General features: G+C 42.8%; 1 protein-coding gene across 2 annotated transcripts in view; it reads left to right on the top strand.

The window, feature by feature from the left end:
• Nucleotides 1–22339, top strand: part of OSBPL10 (oxysterol binding protein like 10) — a 308560-nt gene that overhangs the window by 106899 nt on the left and 179322 nt on the right. For both annotated transcript variants that reach the window (XM_088026469.1, XM_028107049.2), the window contains exons 2-3: nucleotides 1892–2067; nucleotides 5229–5308. In XM_088026469.1, coding sequence (XP_087882595.1) covers nucleotides 1892–2067; nucleotides 5229–5308 — 256 coding nt within the window. The remainder of the gene's footprint in view (nucleotides 1–1891; nucleotides 2068–5228; nucleotides 5309–22339) is intronic.

Raw genomic sequence — 22339 nt, 5'->3', positions numbered from 1 at the left:
CTTGGTATTTGAAAAAATAGTAATAATCATAAGTGGAAAAAAATCTGTTTAAATAACGCTGATTATTTATGGATGGGATGTATGCACCTACGGGACCTGCATGGCTTTCAAACTTTGGAATCATATTGGGCATCACTGCCGCCTTTTCCTGTTCCACGTTGATGTTTGCTTCTTATCCCCGCACCTGCTGAAAACCCTGCTTTGCAGAGATACGACGTTGTTCAAAGGAATGTAGTGCAATCTAACGTTGAAACTGTGAAAACAACCTGAGTTAGTATGTGCACGGCATCTGACCCCTGTTGAGTTTTGCCGTATATCCCGCAAAAACGTAAACTATTTTTGCAGTGCCTCTGTGAGTTCACAGTAGTGACTCAGGTGCTTTGGTGCCTGGCTTGGAAAGTGGAATTTGGTGGGGTTCTCCGCCCCGCCCCCGCCAGCTTCATTAATTCATTGAACAAAAGTTCACTGAGTATCAGTGATGTGTCCAGCACTGTGCTGGGCACGGGGAGGAGAACATACTTGTGCCTCCAAAGGGTGTAGAGTCTAGTGGGGAAACTAGACGGGGAATTAGAGGCTCCTGCAAGTATAGACTCCCACTGGGGCCGGGCCAGGCCAGGAAGAACAATTTTAAGGTGCTATGAGAGTTTGTGGGAGGAATAGTTGAGTATCAGGAGGTTTCTCAAGTTGGTGGTCCTTGAGTTGTTCCTGAAGGCTGAGAAGTTAACATGGCAAGAAGGCAAAGAAGCCATAGTCTAGGTGGGAGGAATAGCATTCTGGGCAGGTGTTTTTCAAACTGTGCTGAAGGACCCCCTTCCCCTCCCCTCAATTACATTGTGGTTGATCCATGAATAGTATGTAGCTTGTATGTGCCATGTGTGTTTAATGAGACCGAACCACTGATCACGCAGTCGGATGTTGAAGCAAAGCCAAAATTGTAAAGCTGTTGTAGACTGGGAACGATCTGTGGGCCACACTTGGAGTAACTGTTCCAGATAGGGAGGAACGGCATGAGCCAAGGTCCTGTGGTGTGGGAGCTGACTTGGGGACCCTGAGGGTGGAGAGGAAAGGCTGGTGTGAGTGGAAAGAAAGCGAGAAGGTGGAAAAGTCAGCAGGGGCTGTAGTGAGTCTCTGGGCCGTAGGAAGAACTTGAGTCTCAGATGAAGACCTTTTCTTCGTGGTGGAGAAGGGGAGTTTGTTGTGGTGACTTCCTAGGTGATAGGTTGAGCGTATAAACAGGCCAGATGTGTGGCTACACATCTGAGTGATTTAGGCAACTTGCAGCCCCTCTGCTTTTACCTTGCAATGGCATTGTGGCCTCCCAGAGCAGAGTAAGTTCTTGAAGGGCCTGCTGGAGCGTGCCAGGTGGCTGTGTGAGCACGCCCAGTTCCCTGACCTGTTCCCCTGGAGCTCGGGCTCCTTAGGGTTACCCATGCCACTGGCAGAAAGCTCAGCGTCCAGCTTGCTGTTCCCTGGGTGTAAAACGGCCTATCTCAGGGGCTTAGAAGGTCCAGCTGCTACGGAGTGTGTCACCCAAGGCTGTGTCCCAGTGCATCTGCTGGCCTTTTTGGGGGGGGGCGGGGGGGAAGGCGGTCATTTGGAGGCTTACTGTGATTTCCATGGGCACCAGGCGAGGTAATGGGCCTTGCACCAAATCTGGAATGGACTTAGCCCGTGCCTAGCCTAGTGGCCCCTTATAAGCACCATTCTGGCTTAAGAACCCAGGACTCTCCCCCTACTCACAGGCTGACTTCTGTGGGGTGCCCGGGAGGGACTTGGGGTTTCCACCTTCTGAATTGAGAGCCTTGGTGTTGATTTAAGGATTACTTTCCCCCTTTGCTGTGAGGAGTGGGCTGGAGAAGGAGGAATGATGCACTGTGGTTTCTCTGCACAGGTACTTTGTGCTGGATTTTGAGGCTGGCATCCTGCAGTATTTTGTGAATGAGCAAAGCAAACACCAGAAGCCTCGGGGAGCCCTGTCTCTGTCTGGAGCCATAGTGTCCCTGAGTGACGAAGCTCCCCACATGCTGGTGGTGTACTCCGCTAATGGAGAGATGTATAAGCTGAGAGGTATGTTCTGCTAACTCTTCAGACGGGTCTCAGGGACTGTTCTCCTAGTTACCATGGTGACGGCTCTCCTGGGTTGTTTTTTTTTTTTTTTTTTAATCACCTTTAACAATTTGCTGTGTTTGATGACTCCATGGTGACAGACAGACAGACATTGCCTCTCTTAAGCCTGGGGCAGGGAGTCGGAACTGGCATTGGGAATTGCTTGTCCCGAATAACTGAGGAATTAAGGACCGACGAAAGGGGAGTGACGGTAAAGCCAGTCCAGCTTTCGGATTTCAGATTTTTCATATCAGCTCAGTGTGTATTTTCTTGGACTTTACAGAATAAATCTTCACTACAGTCCCCTGTGGGGCTAGGCTGTGAGGACAAAACAAACCTTTCAAGGGTCAGGGCGCCTCTCCTCTGCTCCCCCCGCCCCCCCCGAGTTTCTCTAGAACCATCTCTTAGTAAAGGCCCCCTTCACTTATATTGTATTTATTCTGGTGTAGTATTAGAGCCTGGTAAGGAAGCCATCTGTTTGGTGTGGAGTTAATTTTTTTGTCTTGCTTTTTTCCCTTTCTCTTTGCTTCTTGAGAACTGAGGCCTGCTCAGCATCCTCCTGGAGGATAAATCCCCAGGAAGCCCCGCACTGAGCCATAGCTATAGGTCCTGCCACCCCCAAGGCACGTCCATCGTACAGGTCTTTAGCAATGCCAGACCCAACTGTAGCAGTATAATTGGATTGCTAGATCATTCTTCCATCATTCCATTACAGTTGCATTGCCAGAAAAATTGTCCTTTTTCTTCAATGAAATAACAAAAACAATCCAGATGCCCATGTTGGGTTGGTGCGTGTGTGTGCATGCACGTACGCGCACACACATACACATTGAGTCAGTGTTATTAAGATCTGAGGAAGGATAGGACTTGTATGTATTGAGTGTTGGGGGTTGGTTGAGAATTCTGTCTTCCTACATTTTTCTTTGCCCGAGGAAGGGCTCAGTACAAAGAAAAGGCCCCTTGTGTCTCTCCTTGACCCCAAAGAACTGACAGTGAGAAATCAGCCTCTGCAAAGCCAGACCGAGGGCCCAGCCTCCTTGCCTCTGAGTCCAATTTTCATCGTTCCACCTACAAGCTTTACTGCCAAGAGGTGGGATAAGCTAATGTTTCTTTACTATCGATATACAAGTCATATTTCAGAATCTATAAAACAACCCAGAAACCTATGAAATAAAAATGCCTATCGTTGAAAAAAGTTTTTCAGTTTTTGGAAACGCGGGAAGATTCATGTTCTCTTTGGAGATTCATGCGGTGCATGTTCCAGCTGGCTAGATTTATATGGTCCTTGCTTTCATTTTGTTGTTTATTGCTTAATAAATTGAGCAGAAACAAAAGCAGGTGAAAAACTCAATGGCACTCCTCCCCCAGCCCCCCCCCCACCTGTGGTTTATAAAATGACACAAACCCACACAAATGAAAAAACCCAACTAATATGACAATTGAGCCATCTCATTTTTGCCTTTTAAGCGTTGATACTATTCTTGGGATTGTTAAACCCCAGGGGTTTGTTTTTTTTTTTTAAGGGTAGCTTTAATAACAAATACAAAAGTTTTATTATCTGCGTGACATTATGGCAAGGGCTAAATTTAGCGTAAAGTTAGGAGCTGCAGAAAAGGCGGGATGAATTTCTGCAGATATATGGCTGGTCCTTGGCTCATCCCAAGAGGATCTGGGTGTTGGTTTTCTCACTGCACATCTCACCTACATGTAGAATTGAATGAGTTTTGATGTCAGTAGATGCACGGCTTCTGAGAATGTTTTTGGTGCAGAGCCTTTGAATGGGACTGCCATAAACTGGCAGTTCTTCACTTTTCCTAAGGGAAAAGGCTCTAGTTTCTGCAGAATCCTTTGGAAGTCAAATTCACCTGATCTTACGCCGGTCTGCCACTCCAGATTTGTTCATCTGAAAGTTCAAGCTGAAGTTGAGTTGTATTGACAGACAACACTGAGGCCCATTTTTGTAAACAATTATAACTTCCAGGGGAATCTTTCTGTTTCCTGCCTAGTCAACATTCATGCAGTTAATGTTATAGTAAACTATTTATGCAGTTAATTATGCAGTGAAATTGATGACTTAGATTTTATTAGAACCTGTTATGTATCCATAACATGATAGTTTAAGAAAATAATGTGATGTATTTGAGAGATGGGAGTGTAGATGGAGGATAATGACCCTACAGTTGGCTTGTATTTTAATGTCTCTTTGGGGGAAATTTGAAGACCTCTAAAGCAGAATTTGGAATGTTGTTCTGTCCAATCATAACATGAATCATTGAGGACACATATTAAAATAATTCAATTGAATGTTTATTTTGTAGATGCTAGTAAGTCCACAGTACAATTCTGGAAATGCCCAAAGGCCCTGAAAAACTATACTTTGAGCCTCTTATTTGCCACATGTGTAGAGGAGCTTAAAAATAACCATGTTTTACCTTCCCTGCTTTTTATTTTTATAAAGGTTTATTTATTTGTGAGAGAGAGTTGGGGGGAGGGGGTAGAGGGAGATGGAAAGGGAGAGAAAATCTCCAGCAGCCTCCCCACTGAGCACAGGGCCCCACGTGGGGCTCGATCTCAGGGTCCTGTGCCCCTCGGGAGCCCCCCTGCTGTCTTTTTAAAGAAGTAGAAATGATGGGGCTCCCGAGTGGCTCAGTTGGTTAAGCAGCTGCCTTTGGCTTAGGTCATGGTCTCAGGGTCCTGGGTTCAGCTCAGCGGGAAGCCTGCTTCTCCCTCTCCCTCTGTTTCCCGCCTTGTGTTCTCATTCTCTGTCCAATAAATAAATGAAATCATTAAAAAAAAAAGTAGAAATGACTTTTATTCAGAGGGGGTTAAAAAAATGGCAAAATTGTTCTTATAACAGACATTTCAGAGTATGTTTTTAATGTGGTTTAAGAGGGAATTTTCTGTTGAGATTTAGTGTAATGTGTGTGTGTGTGTGTGTGTGTGTGTGTGTGTGTGTGTGTGTGTGAGCACAGGCTGCTTGAGAATATTGCGATCTGCCTTTGTTTTCCCCTTTGTTCTCTCTCTACCTCACTCCCTGGGCCCCCCACCCCCATAGGTGGGTGTAGAAATAGGTTAGATATGTTTTGGAACGATCTCTGCAAGCGTTTCTTTCTCTATTTTAGCTGCCGATGCAAAGGAGAAACAGTTTTGGGTGACTCAGCTTCGAGCTTGTGCCAAATACCACATGGAAACGAGTTCTAAGGTAAGTAAGTAACCACGGGGAAGCAAGGAGACACTGGAGTAATTTGGAGAGCTACCCTTCAGCCCAATGATCTGTTTCTTTGGGGAGGCTGTTTTTCCTGTTATTTTTGGAAGTTTTCCACTGTATTGGAATTCATATTGCCCTGCTGCATTGAAATCTAAAGCCAAGAGGAAAGTAGGAGGATTAGCTTGTAGGTAGAATAAAGAGGCCTGCAGACACCTCATTGGAACTGATTCTGTGAGGACCCGTCTATGGCTTCACGCGTTGTCAATTTAGGCTGCTGTTAATGTCTGTTGAGAAACTTGAGTGGATGATTTCACTGTGGAGGCAGAGGGAATCTGATTTACTGTTCGTGGAGACTAGTTGTTGTCAGTGATCCTTAAATAAAACATAGACCCTAAATTGATGAACTATCCTGCAGGGAACTTCAGCATTCCAAGTATAGAAATGTTCTCAGGTAATTTGGCATCCAAGTTATGAATTCTTTTCTCTTCAGGATTCTGTAGGAGGTCTTAGATCAGATATGTGGGAGGTAGGAGGTAGGCGTTTTCATGGATTATTCGGAGGATTTCCTCGCATTAGAATATGGGAAATAATTGCAAAGTAAATTTATTCAGGGCAATAAATATTTGTTGAAATCAATGCTCAAAGGACTACCCCTTTTATATCATTAATTCCAATTTAAGTACGGTACCCGATTGGAGTGTTTTTCCACATTCTATGCATCCAGTAGAAAGACCCACATATGAAACCTCTGGGGGCACCTGGGTGGCTCAGTCAGTTAAGTGTCTGCCTTTGGCTCAGGTTATGATCCCGGGGTCCTGGGATCTAGCCCCACATCGGGCTCCCTGCTCGGCGGGGAGTCTGCTTCTCCCTCTCCCTCTGCCTGCTACTCTGTCTACCTGTGCTCTCTCTCTCTGTCTGTCAAATAAATAAATAAAATCTTTAAAAAAGAAAAAGAAAGAAAGAAAGAAAAAAAGAAACTTCTGATGATTTTAATCCTATAGCCAGTCTGCTGTCTTGCTCAAGGCCATGGGAAATGCCTTGCTTAGGTATACCTCCCTGTTCTGCCTCCAACTACAATCTGAACTGATTTCTTCATAATGATATTGTTCACTGTTAATTTTTTTTTCTTTTATGAGACCTCTTTTCCTTGACTCACTTACTACTGTTTTGCTCTTACCCCTTTTGACTTCTCCACGCAGAATCTGGGTTTACCAGAGGTAGGGCCCTACTTCTAAAGCTTTTTTTCTTTCTGGCTTGCTTTGTTTTCTAGGAATTACGGTAGGAGTTCTGGACATTTCATCAGTATTTTATAAACTCCTAGGCAGGGCAGTTAAAATTTTTCTTTTTATATGTATCTTTTTACTTTTTTATAAAACAGAATAGAAGAGCCTAAAATAAAAAGGACAGATCTCCCTCCATGGTAGTGTTTACTCATTAGAGATAATTGCACTTGACAGTTCTTGTACATCCTTCAAGTAGATTTAGGCATGTGTCAGGATGTATGTCTATGTGTGTTTGTGTTTTTTACACAGATGGGATCTTTTCATGCATACAGTCCCTCCTCCCCCTTTTTAAAGGTATTTTGGAGGTCTTACTAGATATATGGGATCTAATAATGGATGTCTGCTTTATTTAAGTCCTCTACTGACAGACATTTGGGTTGTTATACCTAATGCTATAGTTAACATCTATTTGTGCCTCTAGGTGTACATAGAAAGTTGTATCACTGGACTTGTAGGTCACAGACTCTGTGTCTGCTATATTTTCCTAGATGTGGCTAAATTGTCTTCCAAAAACAATTCTCCTAATTTGTTCTGCTACCAATTTTCTGTGTAAAGATGCATTCCCCCCCTCCCGCCCCCGCCCAACGGTGGCTCTTCTAATGTTCAGCTTTTGACAGTCTCACGGATAAAAGATTAATCCCCCGTGATTTTCATTTTCACTTCTAAAGTCATGACTGGGGCTGCGTATGTTTTCAGATGTTGATCGCCACATGTGTTTCTTTGATGTGATCTGCCAACTTTTATCCTTCATCCTTTTATTCTTTTTCTATTGAGTTCTTTTTTTCTCCTGGTTGGTCACCTGCATTTTGACTTGGGGTACATTTTTTGCTATGTAGGATATTTAATTTTCGCTGTCAAATTTATGGATATTTTCATTTTTGGCTTTTGGTATTACATCATGCTTGACAAAGGCTTCTTTGTTCTAAAATGATGAGATTTTCAGTGTTTTCCTCCAGTGAATTTATAGTTTAATTATCGTGTTTCAATCATTGGTTCATCTGGAACTTATTTTGGGTGTAAGAATTGAGGTCAGCAAACCAACTTGAAGTGCACTGATGTTTTAATGAATCTCTGGAAACCGGGAAAGGTAAAGACCTCTTCGTGGTAGTAAGAAATAGGAAGAGAATTTAAAGATTCTCTGGAGGAGAATTTGATTTACTGATGTGTTCTCTGGGTAGTTTTGAGAATACAGATTAACCTGTTAATGCAGAACCCAAATAAATAATAATTTAGATGGCAGGGCCTGTAGGATTTCCTATTTGAGACTGTAAGTGGAATTGCTGACCATCCCTCATAGCATAGCTACTGTGATCCCCTAGGGAATAATAATTTTTACGTTGTGAACAGACCCGGTTGTTCAGCAGAGGCGTTATGAAGTCCAAGGCCGCTTAGGCAAAAGCTAGTAGTGAAAATGAAGTTGGGCTTAACATGACTATGATCCCAATGTCCAGTTAACTGCAGGGTGACTATTTACTTTGCATCATGGCTGTTAGGAATATATGTGGAGCCTTCTCTTTACTCTGTTCTTCTCCTTCATGCTCAGCAGGTCAGATCCCTCTCCAGTAGATTCTAGGGAATATTCTCCCTGTGATTGCTTGGAAGTTTGTCTTTTAAAAACTTTTTATTTAAAATCAAGTGTTCCCTGGAGCGAGTATGAGGCAGATGGGATGGTGCTACCATTCTAACTCCCCTTAGTGAGAACTGCAGGATAACCATATTCATCGAGCCCGCAGAGGGCTTCACGGAGGACCTGTCCAGCAGTTCTGAAACCCAGACCTGTCTCAGTCAGTACCGAAGAGGTTTTCCCCAGTCTCGAAGTGAAATGAAAAAAACATTCCCTAAATGTGCCTGAAGTCAGATTTAGTCAATATAAAAGATGGCTCTTTATTCAGAAATTGTATTGCTTTGCTTTTTGAGGGTTAAAATACTCTTTTTATTGTAGAAGATACAGTATTTATGGACTCATTGCTTGCCTTTCTTAAAATTGTACGTTTATTCAGTTGAAAATAGAGCTACCATATGATCCAGCAATTGCCCTACTGGGTATTTACCCCAAAGATACAAATGTAGGAATCCGAAGGGGTATGTGCACCCCAATGTTTATAGCAGCAATGTCCACAATAGCCAAACTGTGGAAGGAGCCAAGGTGTCCATCGACAGATGAATAGATAAAGAAGATGTGGTATATAGACACAATGGAATATTATGCAGCCATCAAAAGGAACGAGAGCTTGCCATTTGCAACAACGTGGATGGAACTGGAAGGTGTTATGCTGAGTGAAATAAGCCAATCAGAGAAAGACATGTATCCTATGACCTCCCTGATATGAGGAATTCTTAATCTCAGGAAACAAACTGAGTGTTGCTGGAGTGGTGGGGGGTGGGAGGGCTGGGGTGGCTGGGTGATAGACATTGGGGAGGGTATGTGCTATGGTGAGCGCTGTGAATTGTGCAAGACTGTTGAATCACAGATCTGTACTGAAACAATGCAACATATGTTAAGAAAAAAGAAGATAGCAGGAGGGGAAGAATGAAGGGGAGTAAATCGGAGTGGGAGACGAACCATGAGAGATGATGGACCCTGAAAAACAGACTGAGGGTTCTAGAGGGGAGGGGGGTGGGGGGATGGGTTAGCCTTGTGATGGGTATTAAAGAGGGCACGTTCTACGTGGAGCACTGGGTGTTATGCACAAACAATGAATCCTGGAACACTACATCAAAAACAAATGATGTAATGTATGGTGATTAACATAACAATAAAAATTTTAAAAAATATGAAAAATGTACGTTTATTGAGGTATAATTTACATAAAGTAAAACTCACCCCTTTTAAGTGTGAAGTTTATTTTTTGATGGATGCATGCAATCATGTAACCATCACAATTATCATTCTGTCGCCCCCAAAAGTTCCCTCTCTACCATGTTGTGGTTGATCCCCTCCCCCTCCCCCTCAGCTCCAGGCAAACACCCCTCCATATTCTGTGTGTAGTTTTGTTTTTTTCTAGAATGTTCTACAAACTGAATTATACAGCCTTTTGCATCAGACTTCTTTCACTTAGCATAACGCTTCTGAATTTCACCTATGCTGGTGTATCAGTTGATTCTTTTTAATTTTAGCTCTTTCAGTGACTGTGTGGTACTTTTTGTTCTTAATATCTTTTTCAAAAATCAAAAGTGATTACCAGTCCCCCAATTAATTCCTAAATACTCAGGTTAAAAAGATTTCTAGGGGGCGAGCCCCGCATTGGGCTCCCTGCTCGGCGGGAAGCCTGCTTCTCCCTCTCCCACTCCCCCTGCTTGTGTTCCCTCTCTCGCTGTGTCTCTATCAAATAAATAAATAAAATCTTTAAAAAAAAAAGATTTCTAGATCCATTCCCAGATTAAAAAAAAAAAAGTACTGGTTTTTGAAACCTAAGCGTCTGGCTATCTAGTCAAGCCCTTGTGGTTTCCATGTGGGGAAGCGCCAACTGGGAGGGTGGTGGAGCCAAGGCTCGAGCTCAGGTCTCTGGTTTCCTGCTCTTACCTCACACATGTCAGCCAGGGCTGCCCTCTTTCCCTCCATGGGTGATGAGGCCCCTTTCGGACAGTTTCTGCTTCTAGATGGACAGAAACTGTCAAAAACTGAGAATCCCCTTTTCTTGACGTCACTTAGGTTTATCCTGTGGCCTCTAGTTGTTATTTGAGGTGCAGCTGCAAAGGTGTGAGGCAGGTCTGCTAGGAAGACTAGAACCCTGACTTTCTCTGAAAACAGAAACAACAAAACAAAACATCTTATTTTTGATGCAGTATAAAAATTTAGGCAGCATAAAGCCCTGACTGGAAAAGGGTTAAGAGAGAGACGTAGGGAACTGTCCTTGTGAGAATTTACTAGTGCATGACTTTGAAGTATCGAATGTAGGAGTGGGTGTCTAGTTTTTATCAAGTAGGTGGTGTTTAGTAACCCTTAGGATGGGGGCATAGTGGTGTTCTGCGGACCACGATAAGCACTGAGCACGGGAAAGGGAACTGTCTGTTCACAGAATAATGGCGTTTAATACCTTCTATGTGAGTGACCATCACTCAGGATCACGCTACCCTTCACAGAGGTCCTGTCTCCATGTTGGCAAATTAGAAAGCTGAGGCCAGTGGAACCTCGATGAATAGGCTCAGTGTCACGTAGCCATTAAGTGAGTGGATGGGAACAAGAGCCTGAGTTGCTAAACATGCCCCCTCCCCCTCATTCCTCCTCCTGGCTTCCTGGCAAGGAGCTATGGGGAAGGTTCAGGATGGTATTCTCCTGCCGTGAACTTTATATTTTATAATGTAGAGGGAACAGCTCTGGAAAGGACACCTGTAATGTTTATGTACTCAAGGGAACCCTTCTCTGGTCTTTTAATAGATTCTGATCCCAGAACTCTTCAGTGAGTTGGCTTGAAAGTAACATTGGCCTTTTGCACTAATTTTTTTGTGATGTAAGCTCATACTGGTGAACACTTTTGGCAAGTTCCCATGAGCCTTGAATGAAAAGTGTCTTCTGATGGAGTACATGCATGTTTCAGCTCAGGACCTTCTGGTTTAGAAGAAATATTGTGGCGTACACAGAGAGAGGTCCTACATTTAAATGCCCGCTCTGCTGATGATGTGTCAAGCAGAACAGCTCAGGTCACTTTTATTCTTTCTGATCCTCTGTCCTCATCTTTGAATGGTCACATCTGTCTCCTGAGGTGGTCCTAAGGCACAAGAACGGGAATGTAGGCGAAGACCAGTTGCCCACAGGAAGCACTCCAAGGAGTTAGGGGCTCAGTAGCTTGTGCTGATGTTTAGTAAGCCTGCTGCCTGGAAGTCCAGCATCTCAGCTGTTCTTAGTGCTTGGACCAAACCCTCAAGGAAAACAAATATGCTATTTCATCCCTTTGTGGTTATGTGTCTGTTTTCACATAGGCCCTGTGATTTGCACATAGTCCTATCAGAGAACTCAGGGTCATTCCGAATGTGTGGAAGTCCATATTTGGGGGGTAGGGAGTTGGAGACACTTATGAATAATGCTGTTTTCAGGTGACTTTGACCTGTGTGAGAAGTGGGACAGTGAGGGCAGTAGCCAAGTGATTAGAAAACATTTAAGGACATTCAGATTTTGACGATTTTCGTTTCTTTGGCTTTAATTGTGACCGAGTGAGAGAATTTTTTAAAGATTAAGCTTGATGGAAACACTGTTGTTTTCAATATTTTTTTTGATTTAAAAATTTTTTTTCCTCACCCTGGGGCGCCTGGGCGGCTCAGTTAGTCGGTTAAGCGTCTGCCTTCGGCTCAGGTCATGATCCCAGAGTCCTGGGATCGAGCCCCATGTCAGGCTCCCTGCTCAGCCTCTGCCCCTCCCCCTGCTTGTGCTGTCTCTCTCAAGTAAATAAACAAAACGTCAAAAAATTTTTATTTTTTTTCCTCATCCAGACACGGAAGTGTGGATTCACTTGAGACAGGCGGGGGTGACTTGTGTCCTAGGTTGAGGAGTTCACTAGTCTGCTCCGCTAATTGAGCATTAGTACCTTCTCCCCTGACTTTCAACCCTAAAGGATAACGTGTGACAGGTGGTAGCAATTATCACTTTTTCAGCCAGTACGCTATGGTGTGAGGTACAGCGTGGTCGTTCAAAAGCTTAATGGAGCTCACAGCTTCTCTTTTTGCCTCAGCTGGCTTCTTTCTGACCGTATCCCATCCCTACCACAAACATAGTCTTGTTATGAATTCACTGCTGACAACTGTGAGGTTCCCCCCATAATGTGAGTAGCATTATTTTTTTTTAAATTATGAATATTATCTGTGCTTAATAGAAAGCATTCAGAAGATAGGGAAATCTAAGAAAGAAAAAAATTGCCCCCAATCCCAGTCCCAGACCTAATCTCTGATGATACCATTTGGGTGTACAACTTTCTACACACTTTTTTTGTGTGGATAAATAGAAAGAGGTTACATGACTGCTTTTGTAGGTCCTTCCTTCCTGTCTCTTCACATGCATAGAAATCACACAAATTTGTTTTCGTGAGCGGCTTACCTTTCCCATGAGGGTGGAATGTAAGACCAGGCTTTGGCCACAGGCCTATTCTCTGTGTTGGGGTTGTTTTATCTTTAAAAGGACTGTGTGAGTGCTTTGCTGTTTCTTGGAGCACTTCTGGGGTCTACACTGTGTTTTACTTCCGGTCAGCTACCTGCCCTTTAGTCTTAGTCACTTCTCATCCACTTGTTCCTTGTTCTGCTCTTGTTTAGTTCCAGAGGGGAAGTTGGGGAAATAAAGGTCCATCTTTATTGGTGTATTTACCCATCCAGTGACATGGAAAATGTAGAATTTTTTTTTTAATCTATGGGGAAATTAGGTAAGAAAATGTAGAAATTTGAGGCTTTCAAAGTAGTTAACGCTATTCATTGTATTTGAAATCCTTTCTCTGGGTTCTCAGGGCCCCAGGCTTGCCTCCATCTTTGTATTTACTCCTTTGGGCTCTGGAGATCCCATTCCATCTGAATCCTCCCCTTGATCATGTGTTCCCTGAGAGCAAACACTGACTACATGTTCACTCAGGAAGTCGGTCAGTCCCAGGGAATCTGTCTGTGTCGAGCATTTGAAGACACTGTGGTCAGATCAGATGGGTGTGTGGTCAGGGCTCCTGGTCCTTGCGAGGTAATTCTAAATTAAAATGCAAATTTCAGGGTACAGTCTTTTATGCAGATTTGGTCATGGAGGAATATGATTATCTAATACAGGATTTTAAATTCATTATAAGTCTTAGGAGGTCTTGGATGAGCAGCAAAGGCTGCTGAGTTTCAAGGAGTATATATAAATATTCATGCTGGAAGCTGCCCAAATCACAAGTATTTTTTTTCCATCCCCTAAAATGGTAGTTGGCATACTAACTCGGTGTGAGCCTTTGGTACTCCTCTGCGGTGTCTGGGAGGTGGACAGCCCCAAGAGTAGGTGGGCCAGCTCTCTTCTGAAGATAATGCCAGGTAAGGGCCTGCCCGTGTTTTTGTACAACCAACAGCTTTTCCCTGACAGCGGACACCTGTCACCTGTGATATAGTTCCTAACTCCCATCCTCTGCTTTTGCCATGACATCTGGTACTCCCTAGTGATCTAGAGGTTCAGTTGGGACTTGATGGGACATTGGACAATGAGAAGGGAGATGGGAGAGTGATGGGCTGGCCCAGTAAAGAGGCTGGTGCTGGTAAGAGCATGCTCTGCGGGTGCCTTCTGTCCTAAGGGCAGTGTGCTTTGGGTCAAGAGGCCATACTGGTAAGGGGCCAGAGAACCCGGCCTTGGAGACGTTCCAAGACCTTCTCTAGGGAGGCATGGGGGATCTGTGGACTACTTCTGGGGAATTAGAAGGCTTGTCTGTTGAGGGGAGGTTTGGGAGGGGAATTTTGACTGAATGTTAAATCCACAGCCCAGTGTGAAGAGTGAGAAGATTTGGAGCCACTGTTCAATGGTTTCTCCCGGCACTCTAGGTTTCTGAAGGCAGAAGACTATAACTTCCCTGACTCTCTGCCACCCTGGGGTGTGAGCCAAAGGGCTTTGGCGAGGTGCTTTCATATCTTGGTTAGGGTGCATCACAACAGGAAGCACCTGCTTGCTGAGACGAACCCAATGACAGCTGTAGGATCTGACCCCATGTGGCCACAAGGGACGTCAGATGCCATTGAGTCCAGCATCCCAGCCCCACCTCCTCTCACTAGTTGAGCAAAAATGCTACCAAATTATTTAAATAATGAGGTCATATGAGTTGATTCTCCTCAAAACAGTAGCCAGTTTTAGTCACCCAGAGAAAGCACTGCTGGTAACTCACTGACGAAATGCTAAGAATTTTGGGGGTAATCTGACAAATGACATTGGTTTGGGGCCTCTGAGAACAATTTAGAATAACTCAGAAGTAATAGAGTGATTAGAAAGTGCTAAGAGATTCCAAACTCCCTTTGTTCCACTTGTCTAAAGAACAATAGAGGTAAGAAATAAGTTATGACAAAAGGTAGGTTCTAAAACTGTGCTGACGTGGAGGCCTCTAGCCACATGAGGCTTTTAAAATTTAAATTACAGTTGACCCTTGAACAATGCAGGGGTTGAGGTGCTGGCCACCTCACTGCCTGCGCCATCAAAAAAATGCACTTACAACTTTTGACTGTCCCAAAACTTAACTACTGATAGCCTGTTGACCAGAAGCCTTATCTATAACATAAACTGTTGACTAACATATATTTTGTAAGTTATGTGTTAGATACTGTATTCTTACCATAAAGTAAGCTAGAGAAAAGAAAATGTTAAAACCGTAAGGATGAGAAAATACAGCATTGTACTGTATTTATTGAGAAAAATCTACGTATAAGTGGATCCTGCACAGTTCAAACCCATGTTGTCAAGGGTCAACTGTAACTGAAATTAAATTTTAAAATTCAGTTCCTCAGTTGCACTTAGCTCAGTAGTCACATCTGGCTGATGGCTGCCATGTTGATACAGATACAGAACACTTCCATCCTCACAGAAAGTTCTGATGGTTTCTGAGGAGGGAACTTAACCAGTGTCTAGTCTAATCTCTTCTTGTGCTATGGACTTTTTTTTTTTTAATCTAAAAGGTATGAATGGTGTCTCCCCCCGCCCCCCAAACTTCTGTCCTTCCCTGCCATGCTTCCTCTCAGGAGTACTGGTCTGCTCCATGGCCTTGGCATTAAATATCTTGATCACTCGCTTCTCTGGTCATGTTGTCCGTGCATCAGGAACATCCGTCTTCCTTGTGTGAAGGCAGGAAGTCATGTTCTCTTGAGGGCAGATTCTCTACATGCTCCCCCCACTGCAGCTGTTTAAGAAACTCTAGTATGAGCTTTTGTGAGGAGCACAGGAGGGAGGGAAGGTTGCTGACGATGCTACCCCCTGGCTCCAACAACCTTCAATAGAGGCCTACTCCCCGAGACAATGTCTCAAGCTTTGGACCCAGCATGTGTCAGGTGCAGTTTCTTTCCCTCCACCTCATGCGGTTAGTGTTCTAGACAAGCAGGTCCCCGGCTCACTGTGTATCATCACGCTTCCTTGCCTTTGTTCATGAGGATTCCTCTGCTGGGATGGGTTCCCCGCTTCATTCTTCATGTGGCAAATACCCATGTGGTCCTCAAGGCTGCTATGCTTCTGGGATGCCTTCCTGACCTGCCTGGTCAGAGTGAATCTTCTCTCTTCTGTGTTCCCATTTATACCAATACTCACCTGTAAACACATCCCTTCTCACAAGGGTGTGTGTGTTTGTGTGTGTGTATGCATGCGCATGCGCTCTCATGATTGACAGTGTGCCCTTAAGATCCTGGACTGCAGGGAAGTCATAGCTGTATCTTCATATCTGCCACCGTCCTGACATGATGGTGGAGATCAACCACTTAGTGCATTTTAAATGTCAACCCTACTTCCTCCTTCCTCACTCCATTAGGGACAGTAGTAGTGGTGGTGGTGATGGTGGTGGGTTGGATTTGTGTTCTTTAAAAAACTATATCCAAGTTGTCATATTTTCCTAAAATATTATATTTTGTATTAGACCAAATGTTTGAGGATTTTTTAATGTAAGAGAGCTATTAGTGTCTAACAGATGAAAATCAATCCAGAGTAATATTCAAGCTAAATGTATCTTAATTCTTTTAAGAGAGAAGAAAATAACAATCATAAAGAACACATTTTTTGAGAAAAGAAAATGATAAATGGCACCTATCAACACATTTCTATGTGGAAAGTACTGTGAGAAGAACTTTTCTTGGATTATCCTTTTTTTTTTAAGATTTATTTATTTATTAGAGAGGGGTGGGGAGAGGGAGAGACAATCTCAAGCAGACTCCCTGTTGAGTGCGGGGCCTGATGGAGGGCTCGATCCCATGACCCTGAGATCGTGACCTGAGCCAAAATCAAGAGTCAGATGCTCAACTGACTGAGCCATCCAGGCGCCCCTCTTGGATTATCTTTTGTATTTGTCACAACAGTCCTATGAGGCAGCTACTGCTATTACCCCATTTTAATAGGCAAGGACACTAAGGCACAGAGAAGGTAAGTAATCTGCCTGCCCAAGGTCACACAGCTGGCGGATGACTGCCATCTTTTTTTTCAAAAAATTTGAGATCCAATTCACATACCATTAAATTACCTTTTTAAAGTGTACAATTCAGTGGTTTTTAGTGTATTTACAAAGTTGTGTAACCATCACTACTAATTCATTCCAGACTGTTTTATTACCCCCAAAAGAAAGCCTCTGTTTCCATTAGCAGTCACTCCTCATTGCCCACCCACCCTCTCTCCCCAGCTCCTGGCAACTGCTAACCACTGCCTCTAAGGATTTGCCTATTCTGGATGTTCCATGTAAATGGAATCATATCCTATGGCCTTTTGTGTCGGGCTTATTTCACTTAGCATATTATTTTCAAGATTCCTTCATGTTGTAACTCTAATCAATACTTCATTCCTTTTTGTGGATGAATAATATTCCATTATATGGACATGCCAGATTTTTCAATCCATTCATTCATTAATTGATAGATAACTGGCTTGCTTTCACTTTTTGGCCGTTATGAATAATGCTACTATAACACCTGTGTACAAGTTTTTGTGTGAATATTTATTCTCAGTTCTTTGGGGTATATGTCTAAAACTAGAACTGCTAGGTCATATGGTAACTCCATTTAACTTTTTGAGGAACAGCCAAACTGTTTTCCAAAGCAGCTGTACCATTTTCTGTTTCTACTGGCAGTGTATGAAGATTCTGATTTTACTGCATTCTTGTCAATACTACATATTGTCTGTCTTTTCTATGATGGCCATCCTAGTGGGTATGAAGTGGTAGCTCACTGTGGTTTTAATTTGCATTTCCTGAATGACTAATGATGTTGAGCATCTCTTCATGTACATACTTCTTGGCCACTTATATATCATTTTTGGAGAAATGTCTATTTAAATTCTTTGTCATTTTTTATTTTTACTTTTTAATTGAGGTGTTAACAGTTTTTTTTTTTAAGATTATTTATCTGAGAGAGACAGAGAGAGAGAAAGGGGGGAGGGGCAGAAGGAGAGAGGTAGAGAGAATCTCAAGCAGACTCCCTGCTGTGCACGGAGCTCAACTTGGGGCTCGACTGCAAGACCCTAAGATCATGATCTTGGCTGGAATCAATTAACCGACTGAGCCACCCAGGCACCCCAACAGTTCTTTGTATGTTCTAGACACTAGACCCGTATCAGGTACAGGATTTTCAAATATTTTCTCCAATTCTATGGCTTGTCTTCACTTTTCTCATCTTTTTTGACATAAGTACAATTTTTTAGAACAAGTCGAGCATCTGGTATTGTGAATGGAGTAAGGAATTGGATTCAAAGGACTTGGTTTCTGGCTATTTAGGTTATTTACAAGCAATTAACTAGTCTTGGGGTCTCAAGTAACCTAATATCTCTTAGCCTCAGTTTCCATGTCTATAAACTCGGTAAAATAATGGCATCAACCACACAGGGTAGTCTTTAGAATTAAATGACATTAAGCACTTCACAAATATCAGTTCTTTCTATAACATGAACTCATCCGGCTCTGCTATATCTCTGACAGGTAACCCTTGTTGAGCTAGGTTCCTCCGGAAGATTGATCATGTGGGAGTAGCTAAGACCCTCCCCTAAAACCAGATTTAATGACTCTCCCCTGCAAAGGTTTGATAGACTACTCAAATGATCATATTCCGTATGCATCAGAAAGCTCTGGTAGAATCCAGACGTAGCCAGTTTGGCTTTGTTGATACTGTGTGGTCTTGTGGTGAGTGGGTGATCTCCCTTTCTGTGTGGCTGTGGGGTGGGCCATATTGGGTTCAAAACTAGCCCTGCAGTGCCACCTGTAGGGTCAAGGCTCTCTCCATGCCCCATGTATGAATGGAGGCAATAATCGTTGCTAAGAAGATGGAATTATGGGTTGTGGGTGGGATTAAATGAGATCACATCTGTTGCATGTGTACCATAGTGCCACATGCTGAGTTAGTTTCCATAAGAGGTGTTGGGTTGATGGGGTGTGGGGGAGAACCCTGCCAAGTTGGGCCTCATAAAGTGATCACCCTGGGGGATGGTTAGTACCAGACTGACCAAGACTGGAAACTGCACATATTGCGGAATGGGCTATTTCTGATAAATGAGTTACTAAAATAATCAGAAGAGAAAACTTTAAAACAATTTAAACAACTAAATGTTAAAATTGACGGAAAGTTCAAAAAAACGGGTGGGTGGGGTGGGGAAAGTGTATCATTATGGAACCAATCAGCCACTCAAACCAAAAAAACAGGAGAGATCTACATACACGCTTGAGCTCTCTCTCATACACACATACTTACACTCTCAGTGTTTGGAAGGACAAGCAAGCTAGTAACAGTGGTTGCCCCAGGTGAGATGGGACTGGGGAGATTTAGGGTTGAAAGAAAGTAGAGATTTAGGTGTACCCTTCTGATACTATTGGAAATTTTCACATTGTACATTCATTTAATTACATGTATAATTGATGTAGTTGTTCAAATGGTTAAAATTTAAATTTACAAAAAAAAAATTGTTTCTTTGGTGCGCCTGGGTGGCTCAGTCATTAAGCGTCTGCCTTCGGCTCAGGTCATGATCCCAGGGTCCTGGTATTGAGCCCCGCATCGGGCTCCCTGCTCCGCGGGAAGCCTGCTTCTCCCTCTCCCACTCCCCCTGCTTGTGTTCCCTCTCTCGCTGTGTCTCTCTCTGTCGAATAAATAAATAAAATCTTTAAAAAAAAATTGTTTCTTTAAGTGGAGCCAAGGCTATTTTGCTAAGTGCTGTGCTGTCTTAGGCCCCTGTCAAGCTGTCCTTTTATCTTCAGGGAGAAGCTCTTCATGGGGCAGTAACTGATAAACCTGCTGCTCATTATATCCCTCACTTGAAAATCTTAAAACCAAAGGCCTTGAAGATATTCAATAATTCCAAATTCCTGCCAATTTAGATTAGGTTTCCATTCTTGTTTACTCAGAATTGATTTTACTTGATACGGGTTGAAGTGTTTAAACTTTAATGCTCTTTGGGGCAAGTGTTCCTTTCTCCCCTTTTATTTGAATTAAACAGAATTTAATGATGAACGTGGAGTTGCCTCTAACTCAGCCGAAGCCTTCGGTGTTGGGGCAGTTGGCTGAGTAGTAGAGTTAGCTCTTGTCCTGTGTTCTGTGAGCAGAGCTTCTCCATTTGCAGATGGTAGTGAGGTAAATGCTACTGGACATGGAACCCCTTAATGCTCCCTACCTGAAAACATTTTTAGAAATCACAGGGGTCTTGAGGCGCCTGGGTGGCTCAGTTGGTTAAGCATCTGCCTTCTCTTCAGGTCATGATCCCGAGGTCCTGGGATTGAGCCCCACCCACGTCAGGCTCCCTGCTCAGCGGGGAGTCTGCTTCTGCCCCTACCTCCGCCCCTCCCCCTGCTCGTGCACGCACTCTCTCTCTCCCTCCATCTCAAATAATTTCTTAAAAAAAAAAAGAAATCAGGGGTCTCAAAAAACTTGTACAGCTTATTGTATAATATATTAGCCTGATTTAATATTTTAGAAGTATTTTATTGTCTTTCCCCAAATTGTTGGGTAAAAAGCAAGATGAATTGGATCTCCCATTGAGACCCTGAGGAATAAAGTGCCTCAAGTTGAAAAGCAAAGTGTCTTGGGGCTACTACTATCTGTTTTCCTAAGTAGCAAGTCTTATGGGGGAATAGAATACGTAGGGTTGGGGCTCCTGGGGGACTCAGTCATTAAGTGTTTGCCTTTGGCTCAGGTCGTGATCCCGGGGTCCTGGGATGGAGCCCCGCATCGGGCTCCCTGCTCCGCGGGAAGCCTGCTTCTCCCTCTCCCACTCCCCCTGCTTGTGTTTCCTCTCTCTCTGTCTCTGTCAAATAAATAAATAAAATCTTAAAAAAAAAAAAAAAAAGAATGTGTAGGGTTTAAGCTTGATAAACTCTCAGTAAGTAAAGTTGGACAAGCTCATCTGAGGATTTACTCTTCCCTTGGCTCTATCTTCCCGTTTTCTGCTGTTGGGCAATTTTACTTTCGTGTTACATTAAGCACAGAGCCATTTTTCTTCTGGAGTTTTTCACAGATAATTACCTTTTGGGTACTTAAAACTAAGTGTAAAACATCATCCTCCTAAACACACCATCAAATTAAGTAAATAAAACACAATTTAAGAACAGCTTTTATTAAAACGATAAAGTTTGGGGATTTTTTTATTGTCTTAATAAAGTGTAACAATTTTGCGTACCTTCTCAAGCATAATTTTAAAATTAGTCTGCCTGCCTTGCCCAAAAGGCAAGTATTAGTGCTGCTCAGGATGATGATCTTAGGTCAAGGGGACCTTCAGATTAAAAAAAAAAAAAAGCTGTTTTGATTTAGTTGAACTAATTCCACCATTTATCTGTACTTAAATAGGGCTTTGTTCCAGAATAAATAATTTAGTTGCTGTTTTCTGCCTAGAATATTGGTGGATGATCTTATATAGATAGGCTTCCGTGGGAAGTTTTAATTTAAGGCAAGATAGACAACTCTTAGTCTGGGGACATTCCCGCACTGAACTTCATTGTAGACAGTATGAAGGAGCACATCAAGGAACGGGGGATCCAGGTATATGGTTGGGGTCAGCTGTTGAGAGCGGGGTTGTTTGATCCCTCTTTTCCTGACACTGGGAGAGAGGTTTAGAAGGAGGTCAATTTGGAAGGAGTATTCAGCAAATACCGAATGCTTACATTATCATGAGGGTATGGTAGTGAGCCATGGGGAGTGGCCACATGAAACTTACACTTCCCTGGGGGAGACCATCAACAAATAGATATGTGCTATGTATGCCTGGTAGTGCTAGGTTCCAAGAAGAAAAATAAAGCAAGGTCAGAGACTAGAAAATAGAGGATTTTAAGCTATTTCTACTCAAAAATCTACTCCATGTATATTGCATTCTTAAAAATGGCAATATCCTAAAAGACCAAGAGGGCTGTGGAAATCTTGCAATGTGACCCTAAACTAGATCTGATTCTTGTATTGAAAAACTAGAACATGGACAGTGGATTAGATAAAGGTAGTTGATAGCTATATTACGATCATGTAAGAAAATATCCTTGTTTTTATGGAAGACATACCGAAGTAGTTAATACTTAAGGGTAAAAAGGCCACGATGTATGTAACTTACTCTCATGTGGTTTAGGAAAAAGTTATATTTATATTTATATATAATAAATATAGTTATATTTATATTTGTATGTAATAATTATACTTATGTGTGTGTGTATAGGGGGAAAGGAGAGAAGAGAGGGTACAAATGACAAATGGTATAAAATGTTAATTGGAAAAACTTTCTAGAAGTCATATACATATTAGTATGACTATTAAGGAAAGTGACTATTCACTTGCTATTATTTAGTTGAGATTAACTCCGTGGTTTTCTGAGCATTAAAGAGAATTTGGGTAAAGGAAGCATTCTAGGGTCACTGCAGTCAGGCTGGAATATTAGACCTTGGGGAGTAGGGAGGATGATGTGTCATGGAAGACAGATTTGGAAAGGAAGGTTGGGCAAGCCACTGATAAACTAGGTGAAGGTTGGCCTTTATGGCTGGGCAACCTCTGTAGCCCATTTGGTATGCTGTCTTTGGTATTTACCTTTTTATAAAAAAACAACTTTATTGAGATAGAATTCACATATGATGAAAGAAGGTTGTGGATGACCAATAATAATTTATATAAATACAATATATAAAAT

Source organism: Eumetopias jubatus, unplaced genomic scaffold (assembly GCF_037043125.1).
Source record: "Eumetopias jubatus isolate StellerSeaLion01/CBP00866 unplaced genomic scaffold, mEumJub1_p1.0 scaffold_1, whole genome shotgun sequence".
Classification (NCBI taxonomy): Eukaryota; Metazoa; Chordata; class Mammalia; order Carnivora; family Otariidae; genus Eumetopias; species Eumetopias jubatus.
Note: the sequence above shows the minus strand (reverse complement) of the source record. Positions and strands in the feature narration are given on the sequence as shown.